At 35.3% G+C, this 24579-nt stretch overlaps 5 protein-coding genes and 1 pseudogene across 5 annotated transcripts in view; 3 read left to right on the top strand and 3 right to left on the bottom strand.

The window, feature by feature from the left end:
• LOC107646319 (UDP-glycosyltransferase 87A1-like) overlaps nt 1-2682 on the top strand; it is a 4496-nt gene extending 1814 nt beyond the window's left edge. The window contains exon 2 of the mRNA XM_016350539.2: nt 1239-2682. Coding sequence (XP_016206025.1) covers nt 1239-2188 — 950 coding nt within the window. The 3' untranslated portion in view covers nt 2189-2682. The remainder of the gene's footprint in view (nt 1-1238) is intronic.
• Nucleotides 2955-9562, top strand: LOC110264806 (annotated as a pseudogene).
• LOC107645932 (mitoferrin) overlaps nt 7686-24579 on the bottom strand; it is a 65714-nt gene continuing 48820 nt past the window's right edge. Inside the window, exon 2 of the mRNA XM_016350126.2 lies at nt 7686-8165. Coding sequence (XP_016205612.1) covers nt 7950-8165 — 216 coding nt within the window. The 3' untranslated portion in view covers nt 7686-7949. The remainder of the gene's footprint in view (nt 8166-24579) is intronic.
• On the bottom strand, nt 12092-16700 carry LOC107645762 (glycine--tRNA ligase, mitochondrial 1-like). Its single transcript, XM_016349902.2, is given in 11 exon segments — nt 12092-12424; nt 12604-13009; nt 13095-13175; nt 13285-13344; nt 13875-14099; nt 14223-14417; nt 14546-14663; nt 14745-14966; nt 14968-15125; nt 15460-15881; nt 16563-16700. Coding segments are annotated over 10 exon segments (2064 nt in total). The 5' UTR covers nt 15826-15881; nt 16563-16700; the 3' UTR covers nt 12092-12191.
• LOC107645848 (malonyl CoA-acyl carrier protein transacylase) lies at nt 17570-20823 on the top strand. The gene is made up of 10 exons (XM_016350009.2): nt 17570-17899; nt 18001-18086; nt 18212-18278; nt 18740-18882; nt 19180-19228; nt 19329-19466; nt 19570-19650; nt 19731-19907; nt 19981-20067; nt 20461-20823. The coding sequence occupies exons 1-10, from the start codon at nt 17633-17635 to the stop codon at nt 20521-20523; spliced, it is 1158 nt and encodes a 385-aa protein (XP_016205495.1). The 5' UTR covers nt 17570-17632; the 3' UTR covers nt 20524-20823.
• Nucleotides 21267-24579, bottom strand: part of LOC107646080 — a 6622-nt gene continuing 3309 nt past the window's right edge. Inside the window, exons 5-7 of the mRNA XM_016350306.2 lie at nt 22054-22134; nt 21843-21941; nt 21267-21525 (exon numbers count right to left, since the gene is read on the bottom strand). Coding sequence (XP_016205792.1) covers nt 21436-21525; nt 21843-21941; nt 22054-22134 — 270 coding nt within the window. The 3' untranslated portion in view covers nt 21267-21435. The remainder of the gene's footprint in view (nt 21526-21842; nt 21942-22053; nt 22135-24579) is intronic.

The following is a 24579-nucleotide window of genomic DNA, read 5'->3' as shown; positions in this document are numbered from 1 at the left end:
CATATTTATATAAATATTTTTATATAATTATAATATTATAAATTATTAAATAATTAAACATATTTAATTTAATATTTTTATTGAATCATCTAACCATTCATATTACTATTTTTAGATGAAACAAAAGAAGATGTTTCGTAGAAGTAACAACCTTTTAGTACATATGTTTACCATTTTCTTGAAATCTGATGAAAAAATGTAAAAGGTGATAGATAAGTTAATTTTTTTAAATATTGAATGATATTTAGCGTAGTGTGTAATTATGATACAGTTATGTATTTTATTGCGATATTAAAAGTCAGTGAAAATTGTTTTCGGCAATTTATAAATAGTAGCAAAAAGATAAAAAAAAAATAGCGGAAAAAAAGAAAATGAAGGGAACTATTAGAAGTATGGTAGAGACATTTGATGTATAGGAGGGATGATTTGCGAAGGAAATAATAAAATTTGAGATTTAACTCAATGTTTTTTTTTTTATTTTTCTTACAAATCGTTCCTAACGTGTATCAATCATTTCCACCATATTTTTAGTCGTTCTTTTTATTTTTATTTATTTGTCTTCTTGTTACCTATAAATTGCAGAGAATAATTACTGCTAATCTTTAATATGGTAGTAAAATATTAACTATTAAACTATTATTCCACCTTAACACAAAATCAGGAACGAATTCAAAGGGGAGCAAGTAGTGGCTTTGGGCTTCCAACAAATTTTAAAAACTCATATACTATTATAATAGTTATATTGTATAGAGTAAAATTTAATAGTATAGTGATAGTAAAAAGAGTTACTATTCTTTATATATTAGGGTTTAAATTTCTCAACATATATTTATATTATTTATATTTTTTATTTAATTTAGAATTTTTTTATATTTTTTAAGAAGGTTCACTTGAAAAAAAGGCATAGTACGTGTCAGAACAGAACACATGAGTATTGTTTTTGTATTTCTATTAAGAATTCAACATAGACTTGTACTTGTCGAGCTTAAGCAACGGAAAAGACATGTGATAATACGACAATCATATTTAACCTGTATGGACCTGTGAGTTGTTGGAAATTAAAGTAAGATCAATCAATACTTATATTCTTATAATAGGATATCAAATTTTATGTACAATTTTCATAGTTTAAAAAATTTACTATAATTAATAGCACTAATAAGTAGTATCATTTGTACTGATATCATATTTCTAATTATAATATTTATACAAGGCAACATAAAATTTTCAATGTGCAGGAGGAAATAGTGACAAACTTGTAGATTATATTCCTGGAAAATCTTGGATTCGTTTGGCGGATATTCCTCTTCTTGACAAGAACAACCAGAAAGTTTTGCATTGGGCTATGAAAAGTTGTGAATCGATGCTTAAATCACATTGCTTATTATTGCCTACCTTCTATGACTTAGAATCCAAAGTCATTGATGCTATGAGAGTAAAAACTTCGATACCCATTTACACGATTGGCCCAAACATACCTTATTTTAGCCTTGAAGAAGAAAATTCAAGAACAAGAAGTGATGTTGATGATAAAAATGTTAATGGGCACGGTTATTATTTAGCGTGGCTAGATACCCAACCCTCTAATTCTGTTTTGTATATCTCATACGGAAGCTTTCTTTCGGTTTCAAGTGCACAAATGGATGAAATTGCTAATGCTTTGAAAAGAAGTGGTGTTAGATTCTTGTGGGTTATACGTGAAGAAGGTTCTAGAATAAAAGAGATTTTTGGTAACAACAACATGGTGGGTTTGGTGGTACCTTGGTGTGACCAATTGAAAGTGTTGTTACATCCTTCAATAGGGGGTTATTGGACACATTGTGGTTGGAATTCCATAATGGAAGGTGTTTATGGTGGTGTTCCATTTTTAACCTTCCCAATAGGATTGGATCAACCACTGATTAGTAAGATGATAGTTGAGGATTGGATGGTTGGGTGGAGAGTGAAGAAAGATGATAGAAGTGATGCTTTGGTGACAAGTGATGAAATTGTTACGTTACTCAGGAAATTCATGCAATTGGATAGTGTTGTTGGAAGTGATATCAGAAAAAGGGCTAAAGAGCTTCAGAGATTGTGTCATGTTGCAATTGCAAAAGGTGGGTCTTCTCAAATTAATATCAAGGCATTTCTAAAGAATATAACATCAACTGTGGTGTTCAAGCCTAATGGATCAAATGGTAGTGCATAATAAGCAGGAAGATTTATTATTTGAGAATCTCAATTATTGCTTTATGTTGGGTATGTCATGTTTTACGAGTTTTATATTTTTGAGATAAATAACAAATCTTTACTTCAAAGATTATAACACTCATAAAATGGTATTTGATTGTTTTTATTCATAAAATAGCTCTTAAAAAATTTTAAAATTTGACAAAATTACCCTTAATAATATAAAAGAAACACGTTACAGTAAACGAAAAATCCTAATATAATCGTCCAAGGATATCAAGACCACCACCAACCCCTTCTTCTTCTTCCCTCTTCAGCGCCGGTGAAGGAGGACACACGCGATGGCAACGCAAGAGAGTACGATCCATTACGGCGTAATGGAGGAGGGCAACGCGTTTACTCATGGCCGCTGCTTCACTTTTGAACCCCTGTTCTTCTCTCGCATCAACCGCCGCCACCTCTACCACCACCACCTCCATCTCCAAACCCTCTTCTTTCCCTCTCTTCCACAACCAAACTCTCCCTAAACCCACCGCTACCACCACAACATGTGCCGCCAGCTCCCACAACCACAACTCTCCAATCCCCAAGCCACAACAGCACCAGCACTCGTCTCTCTTCTCCTTTTCCGATGACGACGAAAAGCCACGTGAAGAGTGCGGCGTCGTTGGAATCTACGACGACCCCGAAGCCTCCCGCCTCTGCTACCTCGCACCCCACGCTCTCCAACATCGCGGTCAAGAAGGCGCCGGTTCGACCAGCTCTCCGGCTTCTCGCCATCGGCCATGTCCGTTACTCCACTGGCGCTGGGATACGCTGCAAAAGCCGGTGTCCTCTTCCAGTAGGGGCTAACTAGGTCCCACTATTAGAGAAGAAGAAGGGTTGGTGGTGATTTTGATGTGGCCGAAGTTATCTAACATGAACAATATAAACAATTACTAATTAAATAAAAATACATTACATCTTAATTTAATGCTAATAATTAAATTTAATTAATTTTTTATGATTAAAATAAATAAATAAATAAATATTAAAAAAGTATTATGAATAAAATAAAAAACTTTTTTTTTTGTCATACAACACACTCACACATAGGGGTGGCAATGGATAGAGTAGGATAGGGTTTGGAGTCAACCCTAACCCTACTCGCAAGTTGAGATTTTTATATAAACTCAACCCTACCCTACCCGCGGGTTGAGAATATTTCAACCCTAATCCTATTCGCTCTTAACCCGCGGGTACCCGACCCTAGTCGCGGGTTACAAAAAAGATGCAACATTATTATATAACTTGATGATAATTTAAAATAGAACTGACTTTTATGTAAAAAAAATATTAAATTTTCAATTAATGATCTTTTTTTAATGACTATAAATCTTTTCATTTAGTGAAAGGTCTTTGGTTCAACATCCACTTAAAACATATTTTTATATAAGTATATAACATATACATATATAGGGTGCGAGTTAATCGGATAGAGCTGAGACACAACCTGCACCCTACCCGACCCGCACGAGAACCCTACTCGCTGCGGATCGGGTTGGCAACCCTACCCAACCGGACGGAATCGGGTTGAATACCCGCGAGTAAAGTATATATTGGTACCTCTACTCACACACACATTTCACACACACACACTAACCTAGCACCTCCACTAAGATTCGATCCTGGTGTGACTTTATTTGAGGCAAATATCTTTGCCACTACATCACATACCTCAGCCACAAATAAAAAGCTTTTTGTCACAAAAAAAAAAAAGCTTTATTATTGGGCCTAAGAATGCATCCCAAATACTAACTACTGAGCCTTTTCCGTCCAGAAAAACTTACTAACGCTAGTGTATAATGAAGCTGCCCCTAGTGGACACCATTTCAAAAGACCTAACAAAGTATCGGTCCAACTAGTCAACTAGATATCCATTATAAATTTATAATTCATCTTTTAATCACTTATTATTTATTATAATAATTATTTTTAGATATTATATTTTAATTTTTTTTATATATTTAAATTTTAAAATTATATATTTAAACGAATTTTGGATGTGTTAAAAAATTATTTTATTAAAAAAATATAAGCACAAATTAAATAAAGTTTGGATGTATATCAAAAATATTTTATATGTTATCTTATTATTTTGGATGTGTACTAAAAGTATTTTGTGTTATCTTATTATTTTAGATGTGTTATGGACATATGTAAAATAACAAAAAAATTACCACAAAAATAATCACGCGAGAAAGAAAGAAAAAATAATGTTTAAACACAAACATATGAAACTAAAATATAATTGGATATAGAGGATAGAAGAGGTGATATTATTTAGTTAATAAGTTAATTTTGTTATTTGTTATTTTAGATGTGTTGTAAGCATATTTAAAATACTACATTAAATTTTTACAACACATCTAAAATAATATAATTGGGAAAAATCTAAATTATAAATACATCTAAAAAAAATGTTAAAAAAGACACTCGAGTAAAAGAAAAGGATTCGGATTTTCTAAATTTTGAATTTCATTTTGAAAAGTAAAGTATGATCTATCACCATTTATTTCAAAGGTAAGATCAAGAGAAAACATGAGAGAAAAACATTCAATAATCTCATTTTATCCTATAAAGTGAAAATCTAAAATTTAAAAGATCCAAAATAAGATTAGTTTAGTTATTATTAAATAAATAAATTATTATATTTTTTTAAGCATAATTAAAGATGTTGATTCTTGTTTTCTTTAACATATTAGGATAAAAAAAATACAAAATTGGTAGTCACATAAATAATGAAGCAAATAATAATAAATATTAGATATAAATCAAGTAAGTGTTTTCTTACTTGCAGAAGAGAAAAGAATAAACTTTAAAATTTAAAGGAAAACTAATATTTAAAAAAAAATAATATTATTTAATGAAAATTAAAGTGAGATCATCTAATGTTCTTGCTAATGTTTTCTTTCTTTCGCAACACCCTCCTCCACTGTTGAGAGCTAAATCTTCTTTTACTTGTTATTTTTCTTTTTCCAGGCAGTGTAATTTTTTCTACTTCACCACAAGCACATTACTTTGACTGTCCATTCCAACTGAGCTCCGAGAGATGCAGCGGTACCACTTCACATTCATCTTAACTTGCTTTAAGTTCGTCCTCTCACTCAAACTATGAAGAACCATGTGTTTGCCTTAGGTTAAGGCCAAGAAATGTAATGTTTACTCAGAATTGTGTGCTGGTCAGTGGTGAAACTTAGTTCAGACAAGGAGTGGCCATGACCCCAAACTTTTTATAAAAAATTTAGTAGTATTTTTTCAAAAGATAAAAAATAGTTCAATTGACTTAAATATTTTACTATGACTTAAAATATCTAATAAGTTCAATAAACAACACTCTCTCTATCATTAGGTTCAAATATAAAAAATTAGATATCTTTTATTTATTTAATTTAATATTATTTTATATTTTACTATTTATTTAATTTAATTTTTTATATGATAAAAAATAATAGAATATTCAATAAGTATTAATATTATTGTATTTGTATAAATTGATAAAAAAAATTCAATAAATATTATAAATTTTAATATTTGTCCTTCTAACTTTTTTTTTATATATTTTACAGGATATATATTCAAATTTTTATATAAAATAATAATAAAAAATCAAAGAATTGATACATTTTTTAAGAAGAAGGCTAATATTTAAGAAGGAGAACATATAACTTTTACAATATCAACACATGTAGATAGTTCTTCTACTTTAATGAATCACAAAGAAAGTGAGATATAACCTTCAAAAGTTCAAAAAGTTATATCTGATGACTTTAACTTTAACTTTTTGGAACGAGATCTTGAAAAAAGACTTTAAATTTAGCAGTATCACCCAAACCAGAGAGATGAGATTAGACGAGTTTATCTTAAATGAGATCCATATAAAAAAATATTTTAACAATTATTTTCTATTTCACCCCCAAAAATTTTGTTTCAAGTTCCGCCACTGTGCTGGTCTTTCCACACAACTTTGGAATTTTGATATATATTCAAATTTTTGCTTCGAGATATTTTTGATTCTTTCTGTTATATCTTTTCATACCAACCTCTTCAGCTGGGAAAACAGGTAAGCAATGTGGAGTTGATAGAGGGCGATACAATTGTCATGGGGTCTGATGGTCTTTTTGACAATGTTTTTCACTATGAAATTGTTTCAATCATTGCTAGCAAAGGCATTAGCTAACTTGGCAAGAATTCATGCCTGGATTCAAATTTTGATTCTCCCTATTCATTGGAGGCCAGGTCTAAGGTAAAGGAAAAGTTATTGCTTCCGTCTTGAAATGATGGTCAATTTCGACAAAGTAGTACAACTTTTTAAATCAGAGGAAGTTTAGTTAAGAGTTTCACAAACTTTGGTTCTCCCTTTTCATATTATTTTCTTAATGTTTCTCTACCAATATGCCAGGGTTATGATGTGCCGCTATGAAAGAAGATTCTTGGAATGAAGCTTACAAGCAAGGCAAAACACACCATAAAATGAGGGTATGCTCATGTGAAGATTTCCCATGACCTTATCGTGTTGATTTTACCATTGATTAGATGTTCTTGATCTTCTATGGGTCTATACTTGGCTCTGCCTTCTTGATCAATGATGAGAATCAACACGATAATGTTCCGTTCCTTCTTACAGTTGTGTATTGCAAGGCTCGTGGAGGTTTGAATTTATGACATCATGCAAGCTACTATTCGTATCTTTACCTAGAGACTAATCTTAGCAATTTTATAATGACTATTTTTCTCTGAATTTATGGCTAACCACACTATTATATCATTGTATCAGGTGGAAAGCTTGATGATATTACTGTAATTCTTAGTCAGGTTGTAAGTTCCTGAGAGCTGCTAATCCATCTTGATTGGTTGATTATATTTGAAGAAAGCAAGGATCCTGATTGTGGAGATCACCATAGCAGCAATTCTCTTCAGTATACTGTGATCACTAAATGTTGGTGATGCACTCGGAAAATGGACGTAAGGATTTATCATGGAAATATTTATGCTTTGCTATGAAGTGTTATGTTGTGCATCATGCATTTAGAGTGTGTTGTATAATGTGATATTCTTTATAAATTAATTTTCTGTTTCTAAAGTGTTAGGTCTGTTTCTGATGAAGGGTAGTTATGCAAGTAATTCTACAGAAAAATAACGTTATAATTACTGTCAATTTGAATTAGAATTCTGGTAAACAATACTCTCTTCAATTCCTTTGTCTGATATTTGAGACTTTGTTATATTCTTAATCAGTGCTATAAGATCCAAAAAAAAAAAAAAATACTAAAAAGTGAAGTGACAAATGAAAGGGTAGGAGAATTTCAGGAAAAGGATGACCAGCCAAAACCAAATATAACTATATGGAAAAATGGCAGAGCAACAAATTAAAGAGCCAGATGAGTATACTAACACAGTAGTTGCCATAAAAGTGAATCCCTTAAAGTTCCAGAATATATGGCAATCCTTCTGGTGAAATGTTAATAATACAAAGGTAAAGAAACAAATGCATTATCATAAATCCTTAAACTATGGTTTTGCTATAAGCGTGGGATAGAGGATGTATTCAAGGATTTACCTTGTGGTAAAAGGTATAAATATTACAATGAACTAAACAAAAATAATAAAAATACAATTTTAAGAATTATTTATCAAAATTGGCAGGGTTTAGGGTTTAGGCCCTGATTGAAGAAGCTCTATACCAATGATGTTGACAAATAAATAAAGGACAGAACAAGGGGTATTCTAACCCCATTTGTTCATATGATAGTGCTGCTGTCTTTACTCTGATTTAATTCTTGGAAAAAGGACTTCCCTGCCTCGTACGTTGACCAGCAGATTGCGGCTGCAGGAGCATGGAACAGCATCCTTGGAATCCATCCTCGCATGAGCCCTCTGTATCCCTCCTTTTTCACTATTGTTTTTAAAACATCTGCAATTGAACCATTTTCGAACCTATCGCATCCACAGACACCCTGCACCATAAACCGATATCATGATACTCCCTCCCTTCAGCAGATATGATTAAAATACCAACTATGATATTGGTTGTGCAGAAGCTGATAGGGTACATACAAAGGAATAACACATGTATCTATATGCATAAAATTTCTTGCATGCATCTTAGCCTTGAAATGAGAATCAGATGGGTCATAATCAAAGACTAACTATTACTAACATAATCAATGGTAGACTAGCAATTTTTACAGTTTGAGATTAAATACCTGATTAGTAACTCTCTTTCTCTCAACTCATTCCTTGTCCGTTCGCTGTGAACTTCTTGACTAAATATATTTTGGACTATTTTCAACTCGATTCACACAAGTACATTAAACTTACACCTCAGAATACGATGGTATATTGCTTTTTCTTTTTCTCAATCTCCCTCCCCTTCTTGAACTTTTTCTTTTTCTTTGGCCTTCTTTTTTTTATTTTTCTTGAAATGATATTTCAAGTTTTCACCCTTTTTTTTTTCTTTTTTATACTATCTCTTTTTCAAGTATAAATGGCACATACACATAGAGTGGAAACTACCCAGCGCCTTCCAACGTGAAGTCGGAGTATAATCCAAATAAACATGCCTGTATAATTACAACTACAACTACTGTAGTCCAAACGATTTACTTAGATGGAGGTTCTGTCCAAAAAAATTCACAACCCCCTGTTGTTGTAACATTTCTCAACGCAAATACTCCAAATCGAGCACGAAAAAAACGCCGCTTATCCGAGGTGGTGTACCTCGACTCAGAATCAGAAGAAGCAGAAGAATCCAATAGTTCTAGCGACCATGAAGTGGATCCAATGGAGGAGGACCTGGAAGAAGACGCGTAAGAGATTCTGAAGAAGAAACCCGGTACAAAGGTGTTGGAAGAGATTTACTTTGTTATGCTTTTATAACTTTGTTATGCTTTTTAGTAAAACATATGGGATATTAGTCATCTTCTTCTATCACCTTTGTACCGGGTTTCTTCTTTAGAATCTCTTCCGCGTCTTCTTCCGGTCCTCTTCCATTGGATCCACTTCATCGTCGCTAGAACTATTGGATTCCTCTGCTTCTTCTGATTCTGAGTTGAGCTACACCACCTCGGATAAGCGGCGTTTTTTCTGTGCTCGATTTGGAGAATTTGCGTTGAGAAATGTTACAACAACAGGGGTTGGAAATTTTTTTAGACAGAACCTCCATCTAAGTAAATCGTCTGGACTACAGTAGTTGTAGTTATAATTATCCAGACATGTTTATTTGGATTATACTCCGATTTCATGTTGGGAAGGCGCTGGGTAGTTTCCACTCTACGTGCATGTGCCATTTATACTCTTCTAGAGATAGTATAAAAAAAAGGGGTGAAAAATTTTAAAAAAAAAAAAAAAAAAAGCCAAAGAAAAAGAAGATCAAGAAAGGGAGGGAGATTGAGAGAAAGAAAAAGCAATTTACCATCGTTAATTACCTGACTCTAGGGGGCGTTCATGGTGCGGTTTGGTTCGGTTTTTGAGGATAAAATCATCCGATTCGATCGTTTAATTAAATTGCGGTTCGGTTTGATTTGATTTTTTTATCGAAACCATCCAAAACAAACCAAACCAAACCAATTAAAATCGGTTTAGTTTGGTTCGGTTTGTTCGGTTTTTTCAATCAATTAAAAAAAAATACATCACGATTAGCAACGCTTTGAGCAAGGCTGATGGCCCCTTCACTATAATCCATACCAGTCAAATCAGAGAACCTGGAAAGGTAGCAAGAGTAAGATTAATAACACATGCAATGCAACATAAAAAAAACCCAGATATCTCTCATAAACCAATAGGCAGAACTTCCAAGTACTTATAAGTGTACCTTCCCTCCAAAAAAGCATATAATAGTATATACATTTCCATGCCACCTTTATGTAGCAACTTTCTTTGTTTACTTGAATATATCTTTGTTTTTCATGATTTTCACATTCACACCTTGCTTTTGATGCTATGGAATTCTCATTTAATTAGCAATTAAATATATTTGTGTATGAACAAATTTATATGGCACAAGATTCACATGCCTTCCGATTTCCAACAATACACATTTTGTTATAATAAATAGTAATTCAGAAATTCGCTAACTTTTACAAAGTCTTTCTTTTCTCTTTTTTTATATAAAAGAATTATACAGCATATATTACTAAAAGTGCAGAACATCGCAAGAAATACCATACCCTTGTTTAGCTAATTCTTGGAGAAGCAAACCATTGCCTGTCCCAATGTCAAGTACACTCCAACCAGACAAAACTTTATTTCCTAATTCACTACCTTCAGCTTTGACATCATCAACATGATTTGGTATGCGGCCTTGAGAGATGTCAACGCACAAGGCTTTTGTCCAAGATACAACTACTTCCATCACATCAGCCCCAAACCTGCACAAGCAAAATAAAGGCAGAAAACATAAATGAAAGTTAAACAAGTCATAATGTTCATCATTATAGAAGTGGATTTGTTGAGAACTAAAAGAAGTGTTCCTGAGCCCTTGACCTGAGTTCGATCTTTCTTGTGTAACGGAAATTAGCTTCTGGAATGTTGTTGCAAACCGCGGCAATTTATTTTATTGGGACGTAATAGTATTATTGTCGAATCAGTTAGAAAAAAAATTATGCAGGACTCCTTCAGCTTCAAAAGGTAAACAACTTTTTCATCACTAATCTCGTTATTGAACAAGACAGAGATTATTGAACAAAACACACGCACACACATAATGAAAAAGAAAGAATGTTACAATACAGAGTAGAATTTTGGAACGAGAAATTGCGATTCTTCGTGCCTGTTTCGGTAACGAGTTGCCTTCCTTGTCTTCGGCGAAGGCGTCGTACCTCCTGGCGGCGAGGGGGTAGAGGAGGCAGTTCGCGGTGACTCGTTGGATCAGATCGGAGAAGTTGGAGACCTTTCTCGTCATTGTTGAGTTGAGAAAGAATATTGGTGTGTGTGAGTCGGAATATTGGGTGAGTGAGCGAGTGGAGAAGAATGTAGGAGTTCAGTTGATTGATGTGGTGAGTTGTAAGCATGTATATTTGAGTGAAGAAGGTGTCAGAGGAAGCAGTAGAACGAGGAGAGTGCGCAGGATAAGGAACACGAGTACGATAGAGCGCCTCGTAATTTAAGGAGAGAGAAATTGCGAATTGCTAGTTGCTACTCCTTACTGATTGGGGATGGTAGCAAACTAGCAATAAAATAATGTAAGAAACAGGTAAACCAATTGCACGAAACAACCTTTTAGTAAATATGTTTTACCATTTTCTTGAAATCTAATGAAAAAAACACGTGATAATACGACAATCATATTTGTCCTGTATGGACATGTGAGTTGTTGGAAATTAAAGTAAGATCAATCAATACTTGTATATTCTTATAATAGGATATCAAATTTTATGTACAATTTTCATAGTTTAAAAAATTTACTATAATTAATAGTATTAATAAGCAGTATCATTTGTACTGATATCATATTTCTAAATATAATATGAAGTCTAGAGAGCAGATGTAACAAGTTGCAGCAATAGTCTCATGGCTATTGGCTACTAACTTCACGTGATGTGGAAATGTTATTATCTTGTGTTAACTAGTATTTGTTCTAGTTGGATCTCGTTTCATTGGACTTTTTTTTATAGGTGGAATAATTCTTATAAATTGCAGGGGTTAAATTTGGTGGGCTTTGTGGTTTAGGATTTGGAACAAAAAGATGCGGGAGAAAAGGAAAGAAATGTATTGGGAAATTCAATAGGGAAAAAAGCTCAATAAAAATTATCATGTTTTTGGCCCTTCCTCATGGTCCCAAAATCAAATTCTGATATGTTAGAGATTTATGGGCTTTGGCCCTTTCTCATGGTAAAAAAAAAAGTTTAAAAAGAAAACCCTACTACCCTAAAATCGGCTTACATAATAATTATGAAAAAAAATTTTAAATGAATAATTCCTTGCATAGTTGCGTTTACATGAGATATTAGACAAAGACAATGGCAGAATGAAAGGAGTGAAACTCATTCTTCGGTGGAAGCGGAGGAGTGATGGGGGAAAGTTGACCACACATCTTGCCATGTCTTGTGGCCTTCAGTTACCTCACGAACAACAGATGCAGCCTTTTCGGCATCAACCCGCACTTGATCCTTGCTGTCCCTCTCCCGAATAGTTACTGAAGATGTTGAATCTACAGTGATTGCCAAGGGCACACCAAGTTCATCCGTTCTTGCATACCGTTTTCCTATTGATGTACCTGTTAACATTTTTCAAAAGGTAAACAAATGCATGACATCAGACCAATTAATCCATCAATAAAACTTAATCGACCATGCAAAGCATGTGAACAACGATATAACTTGTCCTCATGCAAGCATCTAGTATTTGTGCTCCTCAACAAATGGTGTTAATGAGAACAACTATTTATTGACTAACCTGTAATGTCAATCTTATTTGATATACCCGCAATAGTCGATGACTTAGAAATGTATTTAGCAACATCTTCATACTGTTTATTCTGAACCAGAGGGAAAACTGTGCACTTAATAGGAGCCACAACTGCAGGGAACCGAAATACATTTAACTGTTCATCCCCAGCTTTACCTGGCCTCATGTAGAAACAGTGCTCAAATAGACAATAAATAATCCGTCCAATTCCAGAGGATGGTTCAATCACGGATAGTGTAACAACTCGTTGGTGCTCCTTCTTTTTCTCCTTCTGAATAGTTACCATTTTGTTTGTAACAGTCACAGTTTTACCTAGTGTACAAACATCAAAGTCCACCTCCCCTTTTGATTCAAGAGCAGCCTTCATATCCAAAGCTTCTTTCTCCTTCATTGCCTGCAGAAAAATTTGATGTGTCATAAGTAACCCCGGTAGCTGTTACCAAGTGTCACCATATTAAAGGCATTACACTATACATTACCTCAAGTGCTTCAACCACATTCTTCTGACTCCCCTTGAATGCCAGACCCAACTCTTTCTTGACTGGCGTTATAACCAATTTCTGGCATCATTCATAAACCATATCAACTAATGGGTACCGCAGATTTTAGTGTTGCATATCAAGTTTCAGGACCAGTGTATATATAAACACTATTAATGTTACAACGTACCTCCACTCCCTTAGGCTCTGAAATTTTTTCATGAGCCACCAATGGAACCCCACTTTTATCCTGAAATATCAAATAAAAAGTTGCAATGAGAATGAAACAAAAACAAACCACAGGCGTATAATAATATACTAAAAGATTTATTTAGTGATCATGATATTACAACAGAGGGTAAAATATAGTATACAGTATGACCCGTTAAGTATAGACACTTCTAAACTTACTGCCCTTCCAGCTTTTTGCGATCATTAAAGCCCCATCTAAGTTGTTTCAAAGTTGAAAGTTCTGCTTTATTAATTAAAAATGCACAGTAAGCACTAGACAGTCAAAAATGAAACTTCAAGAGTAGAATAAGTGATAGATCAAATGATTTATCGTGTAATGTTAAAACGAAGGGGGAAATGACTTTTCCAATGACAAAAGTGTATTTTACTCAACAATATGCCAACGTCAACAAAGCACATGAATTATATTTATAATATACACATCAAATTTCCTTAATCTTGTAGTTAACATACACAATTTGAATTATACCAACCACCAAAGTTACCATCCTATTCATCTATCAGAGAATGTTACTTAATGGTCATTACCGAGTGAGCACGCAAATCATATGCAGACCTATCTGCAATGCCAACATACTCAATCCAACCGTAGGAACACTCAATCTCAGCATCCCAGCAGTCAGCAGCATAATGGGCCATCTCATTAGTAAGGTGTTGCCTAAATCGTAACCGGTCTTTGTCTATACCGAGACGTGTCAAGAAAAGATATACTCTACCGATGAAATAACCAAGAGTCTCATTGTTGACAATTCCCTGATAATAAAATAATAAAAAAAAAGAATTGGAAAAAAGAATCATAAAACATAATAGAAGATGACTGAAAATCAGGGGGAGAAGAAAACAAGAAAGCTTGAACTCATCATAGCTCAAACTGACCCGTGACACAGCTTCACCGAGGCGAATTCACTTTGCGGATTGACCAGGCATTTGTTCTTCCCTTGGGAACATTAAAAATTCCAATTCAGCAACCTCTTTGTACTTTGGATGAGATTTATCTTCTGGATCAACAAAGTGCTCAATTTCTGCCAATGTAAATTCACGGACTCTAGGAAGGCCTTGTCGGGGAGATATCTACACATAGACAACAATCAAGAAAAAGAAAAGGTTATAAACCTGTCATCACATTAAAGATAATGTAGCAAGTTCAAAGAGAAACATCTAGGTGTTTGTAGAGCAAAAACAAGGCAACAATTACCGACCTCATTTCTGAATGCCTGCCCGATTTGGGCTGCAGCAAATGGGAGTTTGTTTCCATTGTAATAGTACAAGTCTTTGAAATTCACAAATATGCCCTGTGCAGTTTCAGGACGCATATAGCTGCCACATTTGATCAAGAGAAAAACGTCTTCACCGCAGTAAATAGAAAATAGCACATGCTTTGACGGGAAAGTTACTTACCCAGGACTCAAGCCAGATTGACCAATAGATGTCTGGAACATCAAATTGAACGGATAAGGGTCAGATAGTGGATTCTTGGTTTCAGGAGCTGTAATTCCATACTCCTTAATCTTGGCACCAAGTGCTTCAGCAGAGAGATCATCCAAGGTTGCCAAGACATGTTTAAGCTCCGCAGCCTCCTCGGATGACATTGTGAGGTCCTTCTGCAGCTTCTCATTGCTAGTCCTTGAGCAAGTGGTCGGCACGGTAACATGTCCCCGTCTTCTCATCCTTAACCATGAGGTCAGTAAACTTATCCACATGACCTGAAGCCTTGAGGACAATCTCAGGTGTCATGCAGGGGCAGTCAACTTCCAACATGTTCTCTTCAAGAACAAAATGCTGCCAAATACAAAGTAAAACGACACAACACAAAACATAAAGCTCTCAACTTAACAATGAAACCATAAGCACATCCATTTCTGTTTCTATTTTAAGCGTGCAAGAACTTAATCATCTGAAAGCTCAAGTAACTAAGCTAATATCGCAACCATAACGATTAACTTTGTAACCACATGCATGTGCCAATCAGCAACCACAAATAAGTGAAATAACTCAAGTCTCACTCAATTCCTTCTACAATACACAACATGCAAAATTCCATAACCACAACTGAAATTCGAAAGCCCTACGTTTTCAATTAAATCAAATCATTTATTGAACAAATTGTGGATACCTGGCGCCAGAAGGCGAGAACATTGGACTTGACAGCGCATCCGGGAGGGCCGTAGTCATAGAGGCCGGCCACACCGCGGTAGATCTTGAACGATGGGATGTAGAAAAGGCGGCGCTCGAGCGTGTTGACAGCTGTCTGACGGAACGCCTCCCTGCTTAGTCCACCGTCGGTGGAGAGGATTGACTGGAGCTGGCGCTCGACGTCGTTCTTCTCAAGCTTGAGTGCGTTGGGTGACTGGACGGCGGCATCAATGTCAGACTTGGGTGCTGTGGCGGCCTTGAGTGCACGGACAGCATTTCCCTGAGCCTCCACGGCAGATTGCTTTTCGGTGAGGGCCTTGCGGAGCGATTCTTCAGTGGCAACCATTGCAGAAGAAGTTGAAGAGAAGAGTGAGTGTTGTGTGCGTTGGAATGAAGCAGCAGCTGAGAAGGTTGAACCACGCAAACACAAACGCAAACGCGGAAGCATTAGCTAAGAAGCACTAGCACTAACAATACAGCAAGGAATCATAACAAGAAAAAAAATTCAGAATAAAAAACAATAGAGAACCAATAATCAAAGAAAACAAACACCGAACAACAGGAGAACATACCAATTTAAAATGTCTATTCCTCTGCATAAAATATATTGTCTTTTCAATACAAAAGCTGAGACCATAAAGATGCCCAGTATGTCCTATTTTCTACAAAGTTGCATATAAGAACATTTATCCTTTAAAATAGCAAATTGCTCTCCTTATTTGACCTGCAGTGTGAAGAAAATGAATCATTGATATTTTTTTAAATTTTGCAACTTAAGAAATATCTAGGGATAACATCTTGCTGAAGTCTAACTATCTAGCCAAAAAGTATTACAAATGCAATTATTATGTGAAAATTCTGGAAGGGTCAAGTTCCCGAACAAAAATAGAAAATAGAACTAATAATCATAACAAATTGAAAATCATCATAACCACAATCAGAAAATCAAAACCAAGAACAAAGAACGAATAATCATAACGAATAGAAAAGTCATCAAGTCACAACATAAAAAAATTAGAAATCAGAACAGAAAAAAAGTTCAGAAAAATCAGATTAAACAAGAAATCAGAACAAAAATTGAACCTGAGGCCGAGAGACTTCAATTATGGCTGTGTAGAGGAGGTTGCCGCGCAGAGGAAGCCATCCGCAGCAACTAGGAAGCATAATTCATGGCTACGGAGTCCATTCACAGTAACGGCGGCCAGGGAAGTCATGACTAACGCAACATTAGTTTATGGAGTGGGTCGGGTGGTTCTCGGAATCGGGTTTGGGTTGTTGGGCATAGCCCAAGTCCAAAAAAAAACCACCAATCCTTCCTTCTCGTTTGTCTTTTTCTCGCGAGACTCTCGGCCTCAGCTTGTCCTCTCCTTCCTCAGTTTGAGAGAGTGAGAGGAACAATATTCTCAAATTGATGATCTGGAGTTGGTATCACTGCAATCTTAGTTGAAGCAAATGGCGCACAAGATTCTCGAACACCGATCAACCTACGGCGGAGTCCAATCTGCATTCGAAGTCCCAGTGACCCAGCCCCGTCATCCTCTCCGACGCATCACTCCTTCCCTAGCTCTGGTCCAGTGGTTTGTATTCAACTAATGATGGCTCCGAACAAGACCTCTGAAATGGTGGATATGCATGAAGCCACTTGGAGCTCTCAAACTGATGATTTGGAGTTGGAATCTCTGGAATCTGAGTTGAAGCTAATGGCGCACAAGATTCTCAGACCCTACGGCGGAGTTGCGCCGAACTGGAACGAGATTCAGGCGTCTGTAGCAGTAGGCGACAGTAGCGAGGGTTCGGGCTTCATTGGAAAGCTTAGGAACAACGGCGCGCAAGGGAACTGTTGGGGAATGAACTCCGGGTCAGGTGGGTCATGGGTGGTTCATCCGCTTGTTGTGCTTTGGGCCCTTTATGGGCCTGGCACCGTCCAAAAAAAAAAAGAGAGTGAGAGGAGAAACCAGAAAGTTCAAACTCCTGAACCGCAAATGCCATTGATTCACGGTTGAACCGATCCAACCGACCGGTCCAGTTCGGTTTTAGAACACTGCAATAGTTTAGTTAGTTGGGAGTGAAGTGGTTTTGAATATGAAGAAGAATCCAACGTCTTTGTAATCTCCGTCTTCAAGCAACACTTTTTTTCTTATTTCTGCAACCGAATGCAAGCTTTGCTTCACCATTCCCCTCTTATCCGAACCTCACATTCTTCCTTCCCAGCTATGGCTTCTTCTTCCCTCACTCTCCCTTCTCTCTCTCTCAACAACTTCCCTTCTTCCCCATCAAATGCACATTCTAGAACCTTCAACCTTCCCCTCCTTCGATCTAGGGTTTTCATGAGCGTCGCTTCCGGATCCCAGGTCTCCGTTCTCAACGATTCTCTCTTCTCCGATTACAAACCCTCCAACGCTTTTCTTTTCCCCGGTCAGGTAAACGGACAATTGTGATCAGCATTTTTTTATTTAATTTTTATGAATATGATATATTTTGTTTATTCGATGTATGAATTTCTGTATTAATGTGATTGCAGGGTGCACAAGCCGTTGGAATGGGAAAAGAAGCTCATAATGTGCCTGCTGCTGCGGTTCTGTATAAGAAGGCAAATGAGATATTGGGGTAGTTGCTGATTTCGTTTTATAATAACTATTTTCTCATGTTTGTCTTTTTATTTATTTATTTATTTAAATTCTATGATTCTGGGTTCCTTGTAGTAACTGATATTGTGTATTCTCTGCCTTCAGGTATGATCTTCTTGATATATGCATCAATGGCCCAAAGGATAAGTTAGATTCAACTGTTCTTAGTCAGGTAAAGTGGTAAATCTTTTTTACTTCTTTTTGGGTAGTGGTGGTTGTTTTTTTAATAATCTATTGAACATGAATTTAGAATATAGGGTACATTCATCTTAGTTTTATCGTTAAAATAATTAGTGGAGTATTATGGAGTTGGTTTATGTGCAAATAATTGAGCTAGGCAACTTTAGTTAAATGATTGCTTGTCATGCGGAGGGTAATTAGTTTTGGTTGGGTCAAATCCCAACCAAGAATTTTTCTCCTCCTCATCGTGTCTTTATTTATATTCAAGAATAAAATAAAAGAATTAGTGAAGTAATAAACAAATTCGTCTTTAATAGAGATCTTTTATGATTATGATATTATATTAGTGAGTCCATACATAGTTATCCACCAGTCTGTTCTTCATGTTTATTTTTGTCACATATAAAGATTTACATGGGCATAATGTTTACCAATTTTTTTCTACTTCTTCAGCCTGCTATTTATGTCACAAGTCTCGCTGCTGTGGAGCTACTTCGTGCACGAGATGGAGGACAACAGATTATTGATTCTGTTGATGTTACGTGTGGTCTAAGTTTGGGAGAATACACTGCTCTTGCTTTTGCTGGGGCTTTCAGGTGATTTGCCAAGTATTAGTGATTAATATATAACTGGATTTTGTAATGCTTTCCCCTTATGGCCCCCTGTTCTTCATATTATTCCTCATGTATCAAGAAATCACTTTAAAACCAAAGGAATAGCAAGTACGACATATATGCCCCTTCTTTTTGGTCATAGTGACCTATTCTGTCATAAAAGTACCATCTGTTAGAACCATTGTTTATGAACCATCGATAAAGTACGATTTTGTTTGGAGTTCAACTTTGTTCTTTAATTGACTTGCTATCAACCCATGTATTTATTTGAATTGTAAGCTTTGAAGATGGACTTAAGTTGGTCAAATTGAGGGGAGAAGCCATGCAGGTAAACAATGTGTTCCAATTTCTTGTCTGACTTATATCAACTTGTTTGGATAGAAGCTCGTAATTTTTATTCACAGAAATAACTTCCGCTCTTTATCTAGGATGCTGCTGATGCTGCTAAAAGTGCCATGGTTAGTGTCATAGGACTGGACTCAGAGAAGGTCCAACAATTGTGTGATGCGGCGAATCAGGAAGTACCCGAAGCTGAGAAGGTTCAAATTGCCAATTACCTATGTCCTGTAAGGTTCTTATGGATCTGATTTTTAACAAGCTTAGCAGACAAAATTTAGTGTTTAAATTTCTCATCACTAGCTTCTTTTTGATGTTTTTTTGTTTTCTTAGGGTAACTATGCTGTCTCTGGGGGCTTAAAAGGAGTAGAAGTGCTGGAATCTAAGGCAAAGTCTTTCAAGGCTCGAATGACTGTATGAACATATCCCCAAATCTTATCTTTCCAATGCTAACTTTCCTAAAAGGTTTTAATGCCTTTCACTCTATTCTGCAGGTTCGCTTAGCTGTTGCCGGTGCATTCCACACTAGTTTTATGGAACCAGCTGTGTCAAGGTTGGAAGCAGCATTGGCAGCAACAGAAATCAGAACACCAAGAATACCAGTCATCTCCAATGTGGATGCACAGCCACATGCAGATCCCGACACAATCAAGAAGATATTGGCACGTCAGGTATGCTGCTGAAACTCCATCATGCAGAAATACATGAATGGGAAATAATTGCATTCTATACTACAATTTGCAGGTTACTTCACCTGTTCAATGGGAAACAACAGTGAAGACTCTTCTAAACAAGGGGCTGAAGAAAAGTTATGAACTAGGACCTGGAAAGGTAGGATATATAGATAACAAATACTGTTATGGTAAACAAATACTGTCAATGGGGGAAGCGTATTAGCATTTCAAAGGTGGAGTCTTGTAGTTCTTAGGGTTAAGTACACTTTATCTCCATGACCACACGATGTCCACTTAAGCCACTGGAGTTTAAAAATGTGAAAATCATCCTTTTGAGTTTTGAATTTTTCAAAATGTGTGGATTAACCATGTTGGTTCTTTTCCCAGAAATTAACAAAAATAACACATTTAACAAAATTTAGAGCATCAAAATTCCATATTTAGGAAAGTTGATGGAAAGTTCACATGATGTGAAGGACTGGAAGTAAAGTACAAACTAAACCTGATTTTTATAACTCTGCTAAAATTTGTTTTGTTGTTCTCTTCTCAGGTAATTGCTGGTATTATCAAGAGAGTGGACAAAGGTGCTGATATTGAGAATATAGGTGCCTGAGAAGTGAGAAGGCAGTGAAACCTTGCTCCTTCTGTGACTTCCAAATTCCAATCAACCCAATAGTAAACCAACATTTTGTCTCGTACAATCTGGGAGAAAAGGTTGCATCCCCAAATCAAGAGAACGTGGAGCTTGGGAATTTTGTAAACATAGATTAGGTACAGTTGGATTTGAATGCCAATTTTAAAGTTCAATTTTAGTTTTAACTTTTTAAGAATTGACACTATCATGATGATGAACGTATTGGACTGAATAATGGGTTTATTTACCTAATAAACATTGTGTCATAGTTGGTGTTCCCTTTTTTAAGCTTTCCAGTTCGATTGGATCAACCATTGGTTAGTAAGATCATAGTTGAGGATTGAATGGTTTGGTGGAGAGTAAAGAAAATGCTTTGGTGACAATACTTTTTTTTTTCTTAGGAAATTCATTCGATTGACAAGTTAAAAAAAAGATTATTGCTAATAGAAGTTCTTAAATTTTTGTTTTAATAAAAAAATAATGAATGTATTGAAAATTTAAATATTGTATTGTTATACGTATATTTTTTTAAAATTGATAACGTTAATATGTGTCTTTATGCTAAATCCTAAGTTTAAATAGAGAAATATTAAGTGATTAACATTTTTTTGTCATATATTTTGAACTAATACTAAATAAATTTTTTTACACTAAAAATATTGATACTTAAATATTTTTCTTTTAACTTCTTGTTGTTGGATTAATAGACACTAGGATAAAACTTGAGATAGTGAAAACTATGGCAGCAGATAAATTGCATTTCTATCTAAATTTCATTCTTTTGATGATAATAAAGAATTTGTGCCACACCAAAACGTCGCAATTTGACAAGAGCATTAGCGCAATGCTTCGACACAATTAAAGCATATCATGACAAGTTGACAACCATAACTATGAATATCCTAAATCTTCATCCTGACTTGTCTCGTTTTCTTCATCATCTCCATCAGATATTGTCGATGTGTCATCATCGTCAGAATCCTAAAATACATAGAACAAATCATTTTCTAAGTGTTTTGTTGCATGCCTAAATCAAAGTGTGTGTAAATAAAATCTAACCAAATAAATATCTTAAAGTATCGTTTTAAGTTATAAGTGGAATGTTTTAGATAATTCTTGAACTTTGGTTCATGTGCAAAGTTGAATCCAAAGTTTTAAAAATGTGTTGCATCATTTGATTACTTTAATGTGTTGAATTGCACATTTCAAAAACTAAAGCAAAGTTAGGGACGTAGGGGGTTATTTTATTTGTATTATTTTTTCCAAATAAAAATGAAGGTGGTTTGTTCAAATCAAACCTGATGATAGTGGCGGTGAATACTACTATGTATGCCTCCAATTGTCCTAATTATTATGTACATGGGCACAATAATTCCACTTGCCCTTAATATAAACACCTAAAAAGATAAAAATAAAAAAGAAGTTAAACACATTATTCAAAAAGCAGATATTTATTTAAGTTTCTTTTTAAAATAAATAAATAAATAATGGTGGAAACCAAGTACTTACAGTAAGAATTGTAAATGGATAATCTTCCATGCCACTTGTAAGTGCTGCAAAAAGATGTCTTACAAGCAAGATGAGTGTAAACTGCATAACAAAAATGAAACAATAATGAGTTATCACACAAAGGTTTCTAAGTTTATTAGTTGACTTGGCTAAGTTCAATAAATCATTGGCATAAATACGGCTAGAAAAATATTGGGAATTTCGCTTTGATTAGGTGGTGATAACCCAAATTAATTAGATCCAAAATGACTAGTATTCTTATGATTTTTGAAATAAATAAGCCCATTTAGCTTATTAAAGTGGTTTCTTTCCAACAACATAATAAGGTGCACTATATAACATCAAAACTACAAGCTAATTATTGTGAAGGAGTGTGGATGGAAGGTGATCCAACCCAAATTTGTAATCTCTTGGACATCTTGTTTGAAAAGGATGAAATCCGTAAACGTTTTTTTAAAGAAAAACAAAAACGCATAGAAATATCTATTGGAATCCTAATTTGGCTATAAATTTCTAATGTGCAATTATTATTATTATTATTAACTTTCTGGGGCTCGGGGCTGGGGTAAGTAAGTAGTTAGTAGTAGACTTAGTAGAGGTTACCTCTTCCTCTTGGGATCGGCGCGACGGACTTGGTATCGGGGGACAGCGGTAGGAAGCGGGGGCACCACAGTGGTAGGAGTCGAGGTCGTTGGGAGGTTAGAGGTAGCAGCGGACCAAGGACGGGTCATCGAGAGTTAGAGGTAGCAGAAGCAGAAGAGTTCAGAGTTGTGGTCGTACGTCATCGGAGAGTAGCCACCAGGAGTTGTTAGTTGTGGCCATCGGGAGGTAGCTGGGGTCCACTCACTGAGCAGGAGACGAGCAAAGAGAAACAGGAAGCGGAGACGAGTACAAGAAGGTAGCTACACTTGACAAGTTAAAGACACTTGAATCTGGAGCCGAATTAAAAGACACTTGACTTGACTTGAATCTGGAGACGAGTACAAGAGAAAGAGAAACAGGAGTTACACTTGACTTGAATCTGGAGCCGAATTAAAAGACACTTGAACGAGACACGTAAAAGACTAAAGTCACGAGTAGAAGAAGGAAGAAGCAAGGAGAAGAAGCGGACCAGCAGTCGGGTTCATTGGGAGGAAGAAGCGGACCAAGGGACGGGTCATCGGTAGGTAGACGCAGCAGAAGTAGAAGAGTTGTGGTCGTCCGTCATCGGGCAGGGTAGCAGAAGTAGCAGCGCGCCACTCATTGAGCAGAGACGAGTAGAAACAAGAAACGGAGACACTTGAAGAAACAATCATTGAACAATCATTGAACCAAACGTCGAGTTAAAGACAAACAATCATTGAACCAAACGTCGAGTTAAAGATAAAGAACCATTGAACCAAACGTCGAGTTAAAGACAAACAACCATTGAACCAAACGTCGAGTTAAAGACACACAACGAGTTAAAGACAAACATCAAGTTAAACACAAACATCAAGTTAAAGACACACAACGAGTTTAAAGACAAAACATCGAGTTTAAACAATGACAAAACATGAAACAATTACGACCTTTGACTGAACCAAAACGTATAAACAACTGACCGACTTAAAGAGTTTAAACAAGACGTATTAACAATTACAAGTAACACATCTATCTTAACAATTACAAATAACGACACCGACAAAAACTAAAGTATATACAAGTAAGCCTCCCGTATCAAGAGTTAACGATCGTAAGTCCATAGAACAGAGTCAACGACGTTGTTACGTTTCTTTACACTTCGGAAGGAAGAAGTTTAAAATTGGTGAAATAACTTGTACTAACTAATATGTACTGTTAACGTAAATCGAACCAAAAACCTAGACTATATTACATTTATCTTGGTTGTATCATGTATTTTTGACTTCCTTTTTTCCTTTGTGTTTTAACCGATTGAATGAGACTCATTTAAATATTACTATCTTTTTAGTACTTTAAGCCGTTGTGAATTTTCTTTCTTACTCTTTTAACCTCGTCAGACATCAACTTACCTTCACAAATTAAAACAAGTTTCCCTTAATACGTCATCGTCTTACCCCCCTTTCCCATGACCCTTTCGTTATTTCATATCAAATAATCTTACAACAATCAAATATTATATTACTATTGTAAAGATAAAATAATCCACTTTAACTACGACTAAATATAGTTTCACCGCCACCATCATCACCAGAAATACGATGTAGAGAAAAAACTCAAACCTAAAATTATTCTAGTATACATAAACCAACTACTATAAAATACATCACAAAATTTAAAGCTTCTATAAAATTCTAAATATAGTCTGATATTAATATAAAATCTTACACATAAATATTAAATAAATAATAAGATGAGATTTTGCCAAAAAGGCCAACTTGGTGACCAACCTGGTCAATCTGGTCACTTGGTCATTTGGTCACTGATCTCGCCAAACTACTGGCCAGGCCAAAAGACTTGGAACTAATAATATCCTTCCCATCTCATCTTAAATGATTATATATAATAGACTTTTATAATATGTAA

The sequence above is a fragment of the Arachis ipaensis genome, chromosome B01 (genome assembly GCF_000816755.2).
Source record: "Arachis ipaensis cultivar K30076 chromosome B01, Araip1.1, whole genome shotgun sequence".
In the NCBI taxonomy this organism is placed as follows: Eukaryota; Viridiplantae; Streptophyta; class Magnoliopsida; order Fabales; family Fabaceae; genus Arachis; species Arachis ipaensis.
The sequence above is the reverse complement of the archived record's forward strand: the minus strand, read 5'-3'. Positions and strand labels throughout refer to the sequence as shown.